Below are 16,463 nucleotides of genomic sequence, written 5' to 3'. Positions count from 1 at the left end.
CCCATGACACGACAATGTTGAGGTGTGTAGAGGTGAGTGGTTCCTTGGGAGGAAAATGGTAAGCTATCCGTGGCTGTATTGAGCTTGGAGACATCAAGGGTTACGAGCTCGCCATTAGAAAGATCCCCATGATGCATTTAGGTGAGTAGAGGTGAGTAGTTCCCTTGAAGCTATCTCTTAGCCTTAACATGTTTCATGGTGCTACTAGGGAGAAATCACTTTATCATTTGTTTTCGCTAATCTATGGTTTACCCATTATTCGTACTCTTGCATAGTGGAGTGCCACAAACAAGGGTGGGATTTGATGGAGATTTTTCTAGAAATGGTGTGGTTTTTGCCTTCTTTGCTTTCTTTTTCTCTCTTTTATGTGTTAACATAGATCCTAGATGCTTATTTTTTTCAAGTTACCTAGGTTTTTTATTACAATTGATTACATTAGCATGTTAGTAGTCATTTTAGGTAGCTCAATCAACAAAATATTTCATAAAAAATAAAACAAAACTATTGATTTTTGCTAATTTTCACTAATAGACTGGGTTTTTTATTAGTAAATTCAAGAGATAAAAATCATAAAAAAATTAAAGTTTAGAGGGTATATTGCACTCCATTGAACATATATTTATGATATTCATGCTTAGAAGACCCATACTGGACAATTTGATTAAGCAAAAACATCAAATCTTTCCAAAGTTTGAATTCCATTTTTTTATATTTACAAAATCACATTTTTGGATAAAACCTATAAAATCACGACCATGATCATGTTGGTAAGTATCTTTTTGAGATTTTTGCTGTAATTTTTGGGATTATGAGATAAAAAATAGTAAATCTTATCTTAACTTGGTGGGCATGATTCACAATAAAAACTGATGTAATTCTAGAGTCGATAAAAATTGACGTAACTTGATGGGCATGATTCACGATAAAAACTGATGTAATTCTAGAGTCGATAAAAATTGACGTGTGATTAAATATCATGGCATATGAACAAACCATGGTGTACGAGTGGAACATGATTTTGTAGTCACAGCAAAATCAACATGAAGGATATAATTTCTTCATAATCAAGGAGTCAAGAGATCTTGTTGAGCATCGGGGAGAGTCACTTGATGTGACATGCTTTTGAGAATTATGAAGTGAATTATTCACCTTTCCTATAAGGATTGTTTTATTCAAACAAAGGTAATCTATTAATGGAATATCCAAGCATTAGGACATTGTGATATGAGGCCTCGAGTGAGTTACTCTACCCTTAGTGTGATTCCACTACCATAGATAGAGGGGTAGGGGTATCACACTCCCAAACACATCACAATAGGCAAATCATACTGCTTGTGTATGGAATTAGCATTACTTAAAAATTTCTAACAACTAGAAAAAGATGCATTGTTGAAAGTCTTATAGAGTCTACACATGTGTCTTTCATCCAAAGAAACATCACTCCATCAAATAAAATCCACCTGTGCATGTAGAAGTCTTTCTAGTTGATGTATGCAACCAATCCTACATCATACATTGCCTAGCCCATTTTCTTGCCATATAACTACCTCATCATTGGCCTCTTTTGTAGAAAATATTGAATTCAAAACTATATATTTTCCCAAATCTATCATGCCACTAGTCTTGCTTCCACATACCATACCACATTCACTTTGATCACTTTAGAATATTTCTCTTCTTATATTGAGAAAAACACTGTAAATTTTAACCTCAAAACCAAAGCCTAGATCTTGATCAGCTCCAAAATCTCTAAGATGAAAAGGGGATACCACACACCACACATAGCATTCACTTTGATTAGTTTAAAATATTTCTCTCCTTGTATTGAGTGGAATACATGTGAGTTTTGACCCCAAAACTAAAGTAGAACTTGACAACCTCCAACCTCCATTAGAATGAAAGGCGATACATGATCAAAAGTAGTCAAAATACGGCTAGTGCATGGTAAAATATCTACAAGTCAACAATAATGCTATAATCATTATCTGGCACTCAGAACTCTAATGGGATGAGCAACATCCAATGGTGGTGGCAAATCAGGAAACTAATCACTTTATGGAGGACCAAGAGGGTGAGGTTTCATTGAACTTCTTTACAACTAATCTCATTTAGCCTACTTTTCTAAACTGCTAGAACCAACATCAATAGGCTCCACTAATTCCTCCAGCCATCCCCCACTTTGCCTACTTCCTCTGACACACAACATGGCATAGTTATAGAATATCAATATGAAGTACCCAAAATTTGATATGAATAAAGGGGAAGATCTAGACACACATGTGGCATAGTTTGAAAACATATGGTAAAAAAATGGAGGAGGCCCATAATTTTGGATGAAAGGAAAGAATCAACCTTCTTGGACCTTAGGCAAGAAGGCCACTGATAGGCTATCATAACATGATCAGAATCACTTTGCCACATATGTTGCCTCCAAGAAGCCTTCTTACTCAAGTTTCAAATGGATACAATATCTTCACACTTAGATAAGATATGGAGCATAAATAAAAAAGATAATACCATGAAATTTTGCATCCTCAATGCTTTCCTTGAACTAATGGCTTGAACTAATTGAGAGGTTAACATAACTCACATTAGAAGAATGGTTCGTATGAGGCATGTAAAAACAACTCAATATGATTATTGGCTTATTAGATGTAGGATTCAGGTTGATAGAAGTAGCAAAAGGGCAAAAAAGAACCTTGTACTAGTTAAAGCAAAAGAAGTACAAGAAAAATAAGCAAGAGTCTGACTTAGAAGGGACAAGTGAGACTCAAACCAAGAATTTAGTCTGAGTAAGACTCAAACCATCTCAAAAGAGATGATTCAGACTCAAACCAAGAATTTGATTCCAACTTATTTAGGAAGAGGAAAGGCAGAAGTCCATGTGAAAGGGAAAAAAGGTGGAGAAAACCACCAAGGAATGGTTGCACACCATGTCTGCCAAGTTATGTGGTAGAATTGCACAGCAACACCCTCTATCTCTAGAGTTTGAATGGTTGCACACCAAGGAATGGTTGCACACCATGTCTGCCAAGTTATGTGGTAGAATTGCACAGCAACACCCTCTATCTCTAGAGTTTGAATGGATACTTGGTACACAAAATGTAGCAATCATGGACATCTAAAGGAGGATTGCATGATGATTTCACATTGTTCTATTTGCTAGACCAATAGACATGCCATCGATGTCTAAATGAAAGAAAATATAATCAGTAAACCACATATGCTAGTGTGTAGAAAATAGTGATTTACCTACTATCGCTCAAAGATGACCTTACAAATTGTGGAAGAGGAAGAGGAAGAGGAAGATGAAATGTTGGACCACTAGAAGGAGAGTATTAGTGCTGTAGATGCAACTAGGACACATCAAATCAGAATACCAATTATGGCAAGGGCATCAACACCAAGGGAAAATGAATGGGTAAAATAATCCTATAGTGAACTAGCTCTCATAAGGTCTATAGGTTAGTCAAGATCAAGAAATCACGAGAGGAAAAATTAGAAGCCAATTAAGTGGGAGGAGTAGTAAAAGGTTAGGGATCAAGTGAAAAAATCGATGATATAAGAAGTAAAAGGTCAAATTGGACTAAACCAAAAGGCTCCTAGGAACTTGCAATTATGGAAAAAAAGTACAAGAATAGGGGAACACTCACTTGAGAGAATAAATTGATGTAAGAAGCATAAGGTCAAACTGGACTGAACCAAAATGCTCCTAGGAACTCACAACTATGGTGAAAAAGCTTAAGAATAGAAAAACAAACACTTAAGAGAAAGTATGCTAGGGAAAAATGGTCCGCTTGTGCATCTCGCCTTTCCCAAACCTGTGGTGTCATTTGATTATCTAGCAACATCTCTATGCCTTATCTTTGACTAATAACTTTGTTCTTGATGATACTTCTGCATGGCCTACTATCACATGTGTGAGATAAACTATATGCATACTTACCACCTGAAAAAATTAGAGAGAAGCTAGTCAACAAACAAGTACACATCATTCTTGTCTATTGGGTATTCCAGGTATTGGCCAGTTAATGGACTATCACATGCCATAAATCCAAGCATTGTCCACACATAAAAAATAGAACACAAAGTAAAATAAATTTAAACATACATCACTATGCATCAGTTAGATATCAAGAATATAGGTTATACAACGTGATGATAGTATTATGATATTGCAATCAAAGTACATACATAGACTTCTTATACAATCTAGTCTTGAAGATTGGTAAGCATATACTAGTAGAGATAGGTACTAGGCTCCGTATCTAAGATGCACGTGAACATTTTGATGCATCACTTTATCATAAGGTTATTGGATGTCTCACTTATCTATGCAACAATACAAGGCCAAACATTCAGTCTGGGGTCTCCCAGTTGAGCAAGTTTATGCACAATCCCATAGACTTAAATTTTTTGATCCACTTAGACTGAAACAAAATTGACTTCATAGTTGGATAGTATACTCTTAGACCATCCTATAGATTCGAAGAACTCCCAAATTAGACATTGTTTCGGGGGTCAAAAGGCAAATTTTCTCCTACTTGACTTTTTATTAAAAAATTAAAATAGAGGGTACTATAGCTTTGACCAGGTCAAAGGTGATCACATACATGGATTATACACTCTCACACCTCTCCATATAGCCAAATATCACTCAAGTTGGAGTTTGAGTTCTTATCCAAATGAGAATTAACAATTTTAAGATGATGTCAAAGTACAAACCCAAAGGAAACTACAAGGAAGCTGTCCTTAAGCCTAAGGTGGGCACATATGATGCAAGGCAAGATGTCCAAGCATCTATGCAAGAAGAGACAAACATCAATGTCAATGAGGGAATGCATCAAGAGAGGCTAATGCACAACATATTTCTAATTCTTTGCAAATGCCTAAGGATGGTGGGGACATGAACATGAGCACAATGATGTTCTTCATGCAAAACATGTTGGATAGAATGGACCAAAGATTTCAATTTATGGTGGACAAGTTTGATTCTATTGGCAATAGGAGTGGCATGATGGACTCACCGGTTTGAGGGAAGATGTGGGCAAGGCCAAAGAAGCTTATGGTGGACCTATGATGTATCCATATGTACCAAACAATAATTTAAGCAATGGGACCACAAGCAAATGGGCCTTTGTAGGTGCTTCACATGCAAATGCATTGAATACTCCTCAAGCTAGTATGCATCATGGTGATCAAATTCATGGACCTATCCTTGGAGAACTTGCCTTTGTCATTGATGCATCAAGGAGGAAAAAATGTGCCGGGTATGCCTATGCACGGTCCTATGTATGGTGTCTCTTCAATGCAAGGAAGGATTTTTCATAAGGGAAAAGGTGTAGTTTTGGAAGAACAAAGGGTGGATGGAACTTGCAATCCCATCACCAATGCATGGTTCTCACTTTAATGAGATGGGAGGTCATCACTTGAATGATATCGGTCATCACTACAATTGAATGGAATCTAGTCATGGTAGGCCACATGGGGTCAATCATGTTAGACCATTTTAGCATAGACCACATGATCGTCATCGAGGTGGTGATGAACATGAATTCAAGGGAGTGAAGAATAAGATTGCATTCACTGATTGCAAAGGTGAAGGCTCATTAAATCAGGAGTTTGAAGAATGGATTGATAAAATGGAGCTTTACTTTGAGCTTATCCCTTGTAGAATGATAGGGCCAAAGTGTTGCTTGTTTGTTTTAGTAGCTACTTTGAATCTAGAAGGATATGCCCATGCATGGTGGTGGAACAGATCTTTTGAACTTTGTTACAAATTCTGTGCCAAGAGTGTAATTCTCTCCCAAAAGTATAAAATCAAGCTACAAAGGAGGGATTCATTTTAGCATATTGAAGGTCAAGTGGGAAAGTATTTTGGAATTTTAAAAAAGGTTTTTTAAATTTCAACACTCTTGTTCTCTCAACTTGTATGATAACCCATTCCCTTTGTAACTCCCTCTTACACGTATCATATAAGTCAAATCCTAAATTTAGGGGTTTGTGGTTTAATGATTGGCCCTCACCAAATTTAGGGATTTTCATCTAATTTAATTAAGCATAGCTAATTAATGGATAATTTGCTTGCCTAGTTACCAAATTTTAAGTTCTAATTCCTTTCTAATGCTTGGATTTTTTTTTTGGCTGGGGAGATTTAGTGAGCGGGTGAAGAATGTGATTGTCGTCGCTAAACCCATAAGTGATTTATATCAATTAAACACTAAGTCTTAGTTCTATGCCTCTAATTTTCCCATGTGAATGAGGGTAAACTAAAGCTCAAGAGGCTCAATTAGTGCCAAATCATTCATTAATTGCTCAAATGTGACCCAATCAGGTGGTTTTGAGCACAAATTTTTAGATTATGAAAAGTAATTTCCACCCACTACCCATGACTCACTTTCATCAATTTAAGCCTATTTTTTTATGTTTTTTTGATTTGTTACTCTTCCACCCTCACTAATTACATAAACTATAAGATTAGATAATTAGTGAATATTAAGATATTCCTACTTTTTTTAAATTAAGGAATTGAATTTAAAATCTTCCACTTATATGCAATCAAAAAACAAAGAAAAAACACATATTAATAAAAAAGAATAGAATTCTTGCTTCTCATAGTGGTGGATAGTTAAGAGGTACACTTGGTTCTCTAGGTTACTTCAGTGCTCCAAGGTTCAAATGATTAAAAAAAAAAAGATTAGTCTAGTGGATTTGTATTCTTATTCGGAAACTCATTGGACTCCTATAACAAGAAATAATGAAAGCGAACCCTAAGCTAACGCCACACCTCCGATTGGCGATGCCAAATATTTTCACCAAATAGTGAAATCTTAAGCCTTGCATGAGGGGAAGTGAAGAGAAACGAAAGGGTTTATGACAAGGTTTTGGTGATAGCCAAAATGTAAGTGCCAACCCCTCAATGTGAGAAAGCTAGGGGCTAGAGAAATGAATGGGTCTATGACAAGGTTTTGGTGATAGCTAGAATGTAAGTGCCAACCCCTCAATGTAAGAAAGTTAGGGGCTTCAACCTTGCCACTAGCACTTCCACTCCACTATTGGTTCCTTGGAAAGGTGAGGAGCAAAGAGGGAGGGAGCGAGGGAGCTCAACCTCTACCACAATGCCTATGTGCATATAAAGGGAGAGAGATGGATATGGAGAAGAAGATGGAGAGGGAGAGAAACAAGAAAACATCTCATTTCACATACCACAATCCAAGCAAGCATGCATAAACAAGAAAAAAAGAGACAACTCTGCAAGCCATCACCATGAGGGCGCAAGAGCTCAAACTTTATGATAATAGGTTTGTGCCTTTTCTCATTATTAAAAATGTCTTACATTTGTGGCCTCCTATTTACAAGGGCTCGGCTACCCATGCCGGGGTCCCAGCTAGTCACAACAGTATTATCTAGAGGCTATGTCAATACAAATTCCATCGTAGTCAAGAATACACATGTCACATACTTATCTAGTTTTCGTAATCACTGATAATCATATAGTATGCATGGCATAATTACAAATGGTGATGCCAAAGTGGAGTGTTGGAAGTAATGTTAACCAAATGTGGCTAACATTTGGTTTACCAAATGTGATTAATTTTTGGAAGTTATGTTAACCAAATGTGGTTAACACTCTTTCTTCTACATTTTTCCTAAGTCTTTCTCTTTGATGGCTTGGTTGTAGTAGCAATATACATAGAGTAAAACTATTTCTCTCTGTCTCTACCACCTCCAGGCCTAAAAAAGAAATAACTTGCTTTTCCTCTTTTTCTTGCCGAGCAGATCACAACATAAGAAATGAATGGGTCTCTCTCTCTCTCTCTCTCTCTCTCTCTCTCTCTCTCTCTCTCTCTCTCTCTCTCTTTGTGATGTGCAATCATACTAGTTTGAGGCGCTCTCTCTGTGTCTCTCATATTCTGCATAGAGAGCTCTAAAATTGCAGATTTCTTATTACTTCTTTGCAACTAGATCTAAAAAGACATTTTGTTGCTTGCTTCTTCTCTACCCACAAGGCTTTAAGAAAAACATTAGGCTTTGATTTGTTTGGTCATAGATCTAAAAACCTCTTCTTTTCACCTTATGACCCTACCATAGACCTTAATGGCTTCCTTTCTTGTATTTTACAAAGTAAAACTCTATGAATATTAATGAAAATTAATGTAACATTAAAAAACCTCATAAATTTATTATGGGTAAGCGCTGGCAAATTGGTAGACATGAAAGTCATATCCAAGATTTGAAATATTAGCTATTAGGAAAAATTTGAACTAAAAAAGAGCCCTTTAAAAAGAACCATGCCATCACTTTTGTAGAAAAAAAGGGGGCCATGGTGAAGCTCGTGTCTTATGTCAAAACCCCTACATGTGACATATCATTGGAAAGCCCTTGAAAACTAGATTCTATATCTACCACCTTTGTCAAATTTGGAGTTTAATATGCTTAAGTTATGCCTTCTAGCCCCCCTTGAAAGTAAATTTTGAATCTAACACCTCTGAAAAAATTTGGATTGATATTCTCAAGTTATGCACAATCATATCTACCTTTGTGGAGAAGGCATAACTTGAGCATATCAACTCCAAATTTGTTGGAGGTTATAGATTCAGAATTTACTTTTCAAGGGATTTCCAAAGGTATGTCACATATGGGAGTTTTGATGTAAGATACATAAGGTTTTTTTTTTTCTAAAAAGTGATGACATGGCTCTTCTTAGAGGACCCTTTTTGAGTCCAAATGTTTCCTAGTGCTTACCACCAAATACCTTGAAATATTATAATTGAAGGTTTTGAAACCTGATGTCGATTCTCATGCTGCCTCCAAGTGTCTCGATAATGAAACTAAAATTTTGTTAAGCCTCTCACTTGGACTCACAAACTGTAGAAATGCAAAGCTTTCCAAATTGGACATAAGCACAAGTGTGGGACAACACTAGAAGCTCCTACCATCCTGGTTCAAAGGAAGGATTCAATTTGACCTAAGCTAGCACACACATGTTTACACACACATCCCTTGAAACCTAAAGCACACCTACACTAACTTGCACCATGTGCATCACAATGAGAACTCCCACAATCTCAAGCATTTCACAACCACTTCCATGGGGAAGGAGTTCAAGTCTAGGACCACTTACATATAGGATAAGCTCTCCCTAGCTCTCTCCATCACTATGTAACCACTCAACTCACTCAAGAAAATTCATCTCAACCTCACATCCACACTCATTTACAAGATGGAATTTCACTTGAGATGTAGGCAACTCTCAAGGGAGCTCACACATGTCATCATTGAGGCAAAATCACAAGACTAAACCTAAACACAAGAATGGAAGAGTTACAAACACAAGAATGGAAGCGGTACAAACACAAAACATGATATAGGTGTACAACCTCATCCCATAGAGCACAAGGGTGGTCACATGTCAACAACCCCTTTGCTCCATGGAGTGGCCCAAATAGTACAAATACTATTTAAACCACTTTAGAGACTAAGATGTATCGAATTCATATGTTTGAGGCCCATGGCCTCTCTATCATGAGCACATAGAAATACACCATGGAAACATGGCAATGGAGTACCAATGAAGCACCACTGAAATGTGTCTATGTGATGACTCAATGTGTATAGATCAAGTGTGACCCCTAAAACAACTCAAGTTATAGATCAAGTGTGACCCCTAAAACAACTCAAGTTTTAAAACTTTTGGCATCCAACTTACATTATAAAAAGGGTTACTTCAGCTTCTATCTCTAGTAGTGGTCTATGCAAGAGAAGATTCCTGCCATTTGAAGTAGGAGTACATGAAAAAGTGAACTAGAAGAAGACACTCTATGCCCATAATGAGTGACAACACGTAGTTGAGGAGGAAGGGGAGTGAAAGTTCACAAAACCACAGGGCTAAAATTCAAGGGATCTATGGGGAGGGGGAGGTTTAAGAGGTTACATTGAACGGCCTTTTTTTTGGGATTTTTTTTTTTCCTTATGTAAGAGACGCTTGAAATGCTAACTGATAGAGGATGATGTGTGTGGAATTGGGGGAGTAGAGGAGGAGAAGTGCAAGAAGCGGGAGGCACGGCGTAGGAAGGGCATGGTCACCTCACTGTTAGCAAGCCTCTCGATTGCAAAGCCCATTGGGGAGGGCGCCGTAGAGAATACAGTGACGTCGTCCGATGGTCGTGGCGGCATGGCCACCCCCACGTCTCCCTCGAGCATGCGTACCACCCGGTTCATGGTGGGCCGCATGGTAGGGTCCTCTTGGATGCACCATAGAGCCACCATGCACGCTCGACCCACCTCATCTCGCCACGTGTCATTTCCATTGCCGCCCACTTCTGACAGGTTAGCGTCTAGTATCTCTTCCACGCTGCCGCCGGCTGTAACGTGGTCGAGTGCCCACTCCGGCAGATAGCTTCTGCCGGACTCGGCTGCCTGCTCGAAGTTCCGTCTGCCAGAAAGAATCTCCAGCAAGACCACGCCGTAGCTATACACGTCGGCCTTTTCTGTGATCTGCCGGCGGCCCGTCAGCCATTCCGGCGCCAGGTAGCCTCTAGTCCCTCTGACGTTGGTCTCACAGTATGCTTGCTGCCGGCTCATGAGCTTGGCGAGCCCGAAATCTGACAACTTGGCCACCCCTTCTTCACTTACCAGAATGTTTTCCGGCTTGATATCGCAGTGTATAATGCAGTCGTGGCTGCCTTCATGCAGGTAAGCTAGTCCTCTGGCCACCCCGATCGCCATAGCTAGCCTCTCCTCCCACCTCAATTTCTCTTTCCCAGCTTCTTTTCCAAACAGAAGCCCAGCTAAAGAGCCTCTGGCCATGTGCTCATACACCAATAACCTATGGTTCCTCTCCAAACAGAATCCTCTCAACCTTACCAGATTCATGTGCCTCACCATTCCTATAGTCGCCACCTCTGCATGAAACTCCTTCTTCCCCTGAAAAGCCCCTTCCAGCTGCTTCACTGCAACCCTGCTCCGATCTGCCAACACTCCTTCATACACCGACCCAAATGAGCCCTCTCCTAACCTTTCTGTGAAATTGTTTGTCGCATTTTTGAGCTCCTTGTAGGAATACCTAGGCGGCAGCCCGGGCAAAGCCTCCAGCAGAAACTCTTCCTCCTCTACATGTGCTACCTTCACTTCGTGTCTCACATAAATCCACAACGCCAAGCAGAATATAATCGTCACCACAGGTATGCAAACGCCCAATATGATGGCCAGAGGAGAGCGGGGCTTTCCCTGCACTCTCACATACACATCATAGGCATATTTCTCAGTGTAGTTGCCGTAGATGGATGCAGAGAAGGTGCGCATTTGGTGGGTGATCAAACAAGGGCGAGAAGAGCCACTCCCTGCACCATAGAAAAAGCCCAAGCAAGAGCAATTGTTTGTGCACAGGCTTTGGCAAGCTTTGAAGGAAAGATTGGCAACTGTTGTTAACTCAGCAGCAAAGTAAGAAACGGCCTGGACCTTCACAAAGTCCTTGCCATGGCGGCTGTTGCAAACTAGGCCACGAGGAGCCACGCATCCATTGATAGTGGGTAAAGAGCTGAAAGTGGGAGGACAGGCACACCCTTGCCCCGGTATACAAAGGCCAGAGTACCCACAATCATCTGGCAGCGCACAGGCTTCCTCAATCACTTGCATCTGCTGAATCCATGCTGCGCTCACGTTGTCATACTCGTAGAGACGCATGTTACCATCTGTGTCAAGGAAGAAGCGCTGCGGATTGCCTTCACCAGGACTGCTACTAGTGTTGCCTCTGCTGGCTACAATATTGCCATTCTTATCAAACACAGATATGCTCCCATTCACAATGCTTGCATAGGCCAGCTCTTTGTTGCCCTTTGTAGGAAGCTCCCAATAAGGCTCTGGCTCAACGTAGGTTACATAGCTTACCAATCTGTCTGATTCCATAGAGAGAGTAGTGGTTCCCCTGAAGGGGTATTTGTTGGTTGCATAATCCAACAACCTCTGGCCCACAAGAAGCTTCTGGTTTGCAAGGAGAGTGTCGGTTGGATGATCAAAGGATTGCCAAACTACACCCTTTGAGGAATTCAGCAACACTACATTTCCTTCCTCTCTCAACTCCATAGCTTGGACGCCTCGTCCAGAAGTGGCAGTACTCCAAACAAGAACATTTACACCGTTCCCTTCCACAGTGATGGCCAGATTCCCATCTTCTCCTAGCTCTAGAGTGGTGGAGGTGCCGCCCAAATTGTCGTACTGGCCCGGATTGTTGTCCCTGTATGTGTACCACACAAGAGTATTGGAAGCAACATGCACAATCCCTAGGCTATGGGGATTCGCCTGCCCAGGCAGATTCCCAAACATAAGCTGGAAGGTAGCATTTGGAGACTGTAGAATCACTTCGCCATAGCTATTTAGCTCATAATCAGAAGGAATGATTGTGTAGGTGTAATTGATCTTGGCACTAGATGGCGTAGATGGCTGAGCAGCTGCTTCACAGTAATACAAGGGAGGACATGGAATACTTATCAACAGCATATAATTCACAGTTAGCTGCAGTACAATATACCATGGCTGCAGGCCTCGGAAAGAAGACATTCTCAATTGTAATGGAGGCTCATGAAGAAGATTAGTTGGATTAACTACTAGAAGCTATTGAATAGCTGCAAATACTTCGAAAAGCAAAAGCCAATATAATTGAAAGACCTGATCGTTGTCTGCACTCAGCGTCTAGAAATGATATGTGAGGCGCGAGCACGCGGCGCTGTAAAACGACGTTTGAAGACTGAGGAGAGAGCACGTGTGAACATTGACTCCTCCAATGTAAAAACAACACGGGCCCTTGGGCCCTTGATGGTGAAGCCTTGCTTATATTAATTCACTTCATCTAATAAACATAGCTTCCCTGACTTCATATTATAAATCACTTACACACATAGCTTTACACCACTGCTAGAAAAAAAACATATTTTTCAACCAATCAAAATAAGGACAAATCTTAAATCTATCCAGTTTTTGTCTCAAAATCTCTACAATATGCTGGTTTTATGCGAAAAATCATTCCTAACTGAGCCGGTTTTTCTTAATTCTGGCCGATACAAGTACACTAGGATGCCGATTTTTTTCGAGCCCTTCTTTACACCTGATCAATTATATTTCCAATCAACCGGTATTACAAAAGCATATCAATTGACTAAGGTTTTCAAGATTGGGTTGAAGTGTATGGGATGGAATTCCCACGTTTGATTCTTGCTTGGGTAGTGGACCACCCACTAGTGGACAAAGACTCTGCAAATCATGCCTTCAATTTCAGACCTAACCTAAGGTTTCGTGTGCTTTTTTAAAATTGAAAAAACTTTGCTTAAATTTTGAACATCAATTTGTAATTTTTTTCAAGCTTTATTTCCCAAATTTCAAAATTTCTCAAACCTATTCTTTATTTTTTCAAGCTTTGTTGCCTAGATTTCAAAATATCTCAAACCTATCCAAGAATTTATTCAATTTTGTTCCTAAATTTCAAAACATCTCAATCCTATCACAAATGCACCATGTACCTACCTGGGTTGGGTCCACTCAGAAGCTTTGCATTTTTTTCAGTCTTAGTTGCTCATATGTTAGGTGCATCAAGCATGTTGCCCAAATTTCAAAACATCTCAATCATATCCTAGAAGTCAATTTGCAACTTTGAATTTTTTTCAATCCTCATCCAGGGTTGCCCAAATTTTAAAACTTTCTCAATCCTATGCAAAATTTATTCAAGCTTGTTGCCTAAATTTCAAAATAACTCAATCCTATTCAAAGTGCATCCCAGACTTGTGTCCACTTAAACACGGTGGTGATGGTAAGTATATGATCTTACTTTATTAAGTCTATATGTATGGTCTACACACAACACTACCTAATACCTTATATCATTTTCACAAGTAATATTTTTAACACATAACTTGTAGGTTACATATGTTAACACTAGTTTGGTACCAAAACAGGACACTTAAGTGTCCTTTTTTGGGGGTTGCGAAAAAAAATCAAACTCCTAATGTAGGCTTTAAAAACCAAAATGCTTCATTTGGCATGTAGAACATAACCCTATGCTTATGTAAAAAATGCTAAACATATAAAATGCCTTTTTATTTGGAAGTACATAAGCAACAAAGTAGCATATGTCTTGAAAATGAACATTTTTCAGGATTTTTCCAAATATGCAAGCATCATTCTCTCAAAAAAAAATCCAATGATATCAATAGCATTTTTCCCAAGATATTTTGATAGCATACATCAGTTCAAGGAGGTAGAAGTTCACCAAAAAAATCATTTTCCTTTCCTAGAATTTTTTCCAAAAAAGTTGCATAAAATCAGCAAAAGTAATGCGTATTATCAAAACTCAATCACACCACTTAAAAATAATGTAGCCCTATCAATGAGAATGCTGATTATTGGTTTTCATGCTTGAGATGAGATAAATAAGCCATAATTTGATGTGTATGACACTAACTTAGCCTCCACTTAAGTAGGTTCTTATCGCCTAGTTCTAAAAAAACTGTAAAAAATAAAAATGCAAAATTTGATCATCTTTTATCAAAAACTAATCATAACTATGCTTGCACAAGTAGTCTACACCTATAGTTACAACAAATAATGCACTTACACAGCTTTCCCTTTTGATAAAAATCAAAATTTGGCTCATAATTAGACATTTTATGTATTAAAAACAGGTTGCGCAAAAGGCCATGTATGAGAAGACACCCAAAAAGCGGCTCTAAAGTTTTGGAAAATTCAAAACAAAGTAGTATTTACCCTATATAACATGGGTGCACCTCAAGTTTTACATTATTAGCTTGCATATGGAAGGAGAAAAAATCATGCTCCACATGTATAAAAAACGTCATTTCAGTATTAGCGAGTCAAAAATTTATCCAATCGTTGTCGTTTGATGATTCCAGGATTTAGTTTACATTATGGGCTTTCCATCAAGCCAAGTTTCATGAGCAAACTATGTCCCTTCTAAAACTTATGTCCAAATTACTACTATTTTTTAAAAACAGCAAAAATCATGCATTTTATGTGCATGTGTCTAAGAAAATTAAAATATTGCCTTGCAAAAGCTAAGAAAAGTGCAATTTAAAAAATCTCAAGGATTTTTTGGGTCTTGAGGAACATCTGTGGATGTTAAGCATTTCAAAACTCTTAATAGATTGCCCACAAAAATTTAAGAGATTTTCAGGACACTTTAGTGTCTCAGGACACTTAAGTGTCCAATTACAGAACTAGTGTTAACATGTAAAGTACATCAATGTCATTTGCTAGACTAATGCACACCCATGGGTGAACACACATTATATATCTATATACCTCTAGGGTCCTATATCTAATGTACCTCAACCTTGGACTTCATTTTAACACTTTAGAATTTTTGAAACGTGTCACCTTTGCAACCTTGTTTGTATTTTTAAGTGAAAATAATGCTTGTGAAGCCTAAAATGGGCTTCAAATTTAAGGCATGATGCCAATAGATATTGAATCATAGGTGGTCCATTCAGTGTTAGGAACAAAGTACGGTCCTAATGTAGACATTTCCTATTGGAAACAATAGATCAAGCAAGAAAGGTGTACATTTTCTAATTATACACTATTTTACTATTTATCTCTATTGGATAAAATCCTTTTGTATGTTAGTCTAACATGAAATTTCCAAAATCTAGCATATAAAATTTAGTGTAATGTTTTTTTAAAAGTGTGTAAATGTTAGTAAAAAAAGTTACCCTTTCTCCAACGAAAAAGAGTGAACAAATGTCTTTCTACCATATGAGTCTATGAAAAAAACAAGTCTAATAACTTCAAAGAACTCCTAAAAGTCCTCCTCATTATTTCTTGAAGGCATTAGAAGATATTGATATCAAGGCTAATTATGAGCACAAGATTAATACATTTTTTTAAAACATAAATTAATTTCATGGACTTAGCCCTCTCTCTCTCTCTCTCTCTCACACACACACACACACACACACACACACACACACATCTCTTTGTTTATTTGTTGAAATATATATAGATAGAGTTTCAATTTAACCAACTCCACAAAAGAGAAAAAAACTATAAAAAGTTGTTCCAACATTATTTTTTGAGGGCATAAAATTAGAAAGGTAAGATTAAACCATGAGAAACATGGCAATAACAAGAAATTAAAACAAAACATTTATACTTAAAGAAACCATCAATAAATTTGATTAGTTTGTTCTCTCTCTCTCTCTCTCACACACACACACACACACACACACACACACACACACACGCACACACACAACACACACACACACACACACACACACACACACACACAAACATCCACCCATCCTCACACACCTTGGTCTATATACGTTAGCTGGGAAAGGAGGGGGGAGGGGAATGTTTTGATGGGGAGAGGCTTCACTCTATAAAAACTCATGCAGTATGTGCATGCATGCATGTATTTAAATATACTTTTTATTTTATAATCTTTATATTTT

General features: G+C 38.3%; 1 protein-coding gene across 1 annotated transcript; it reads right to left on the bottom strand.

The window, feature by feature from the left end:
- Positions 1 to 9,661: 9,661 nt before the first annotated feature.
- LOC147620763 (G-type lectin S-receptor-like serine/threonine-protein kinase SD2-5) lies at positions 9,662 to 12,698 on the bottom strand. Its single transcript, XM_086825034.1, has one exon. It carries the CDS (start codon positions 12,556 to 12,558, stop codon positions 9,994 to 9,996), a length of 2,565 nt encoding a protein of 854 aa, XP_086681160.1. The 5' UTR covers positions 12,559 to 12,698; the 3' UTR covers positions 9,662 to 9,993.
- Between the last annotated feature and the right edge of the window lie 3,765 nt (positions 12,699 to 16,463).

The sequence above is a fragment of the Cibotium barometz genome, chromosome 31, assembly GCF_041138505.1.
Source record: "Cibotium barometz isolate CiBa-2024 chromosome 31, ASM4113850v1, whole genome shotgun sequence".
In the NCBI taxonomy this organism is placed as follows: Eukaryota; Viridiplantae; Streptophyta; class Polypodiopsida; order Cyatheales; family Cibotiaceae; genus Cibotium; species Cibotium barometz.
The sequence above is the reverse complement of the archived record's forward strand: the minus strand, read 5'-3'. Positions and strand labels throughout refer to the sequence as shown.

Bases quoted from the DNA above. Each gene is read 5' to 3' on its own strand.
- LOC147620763 (XM_086825034.1), bottom strand. From the start codon at position 12,558: ATGTCTTCTTTCCGAGGCCTGCAGCCATGGTATATTGTACTGCAGCTA.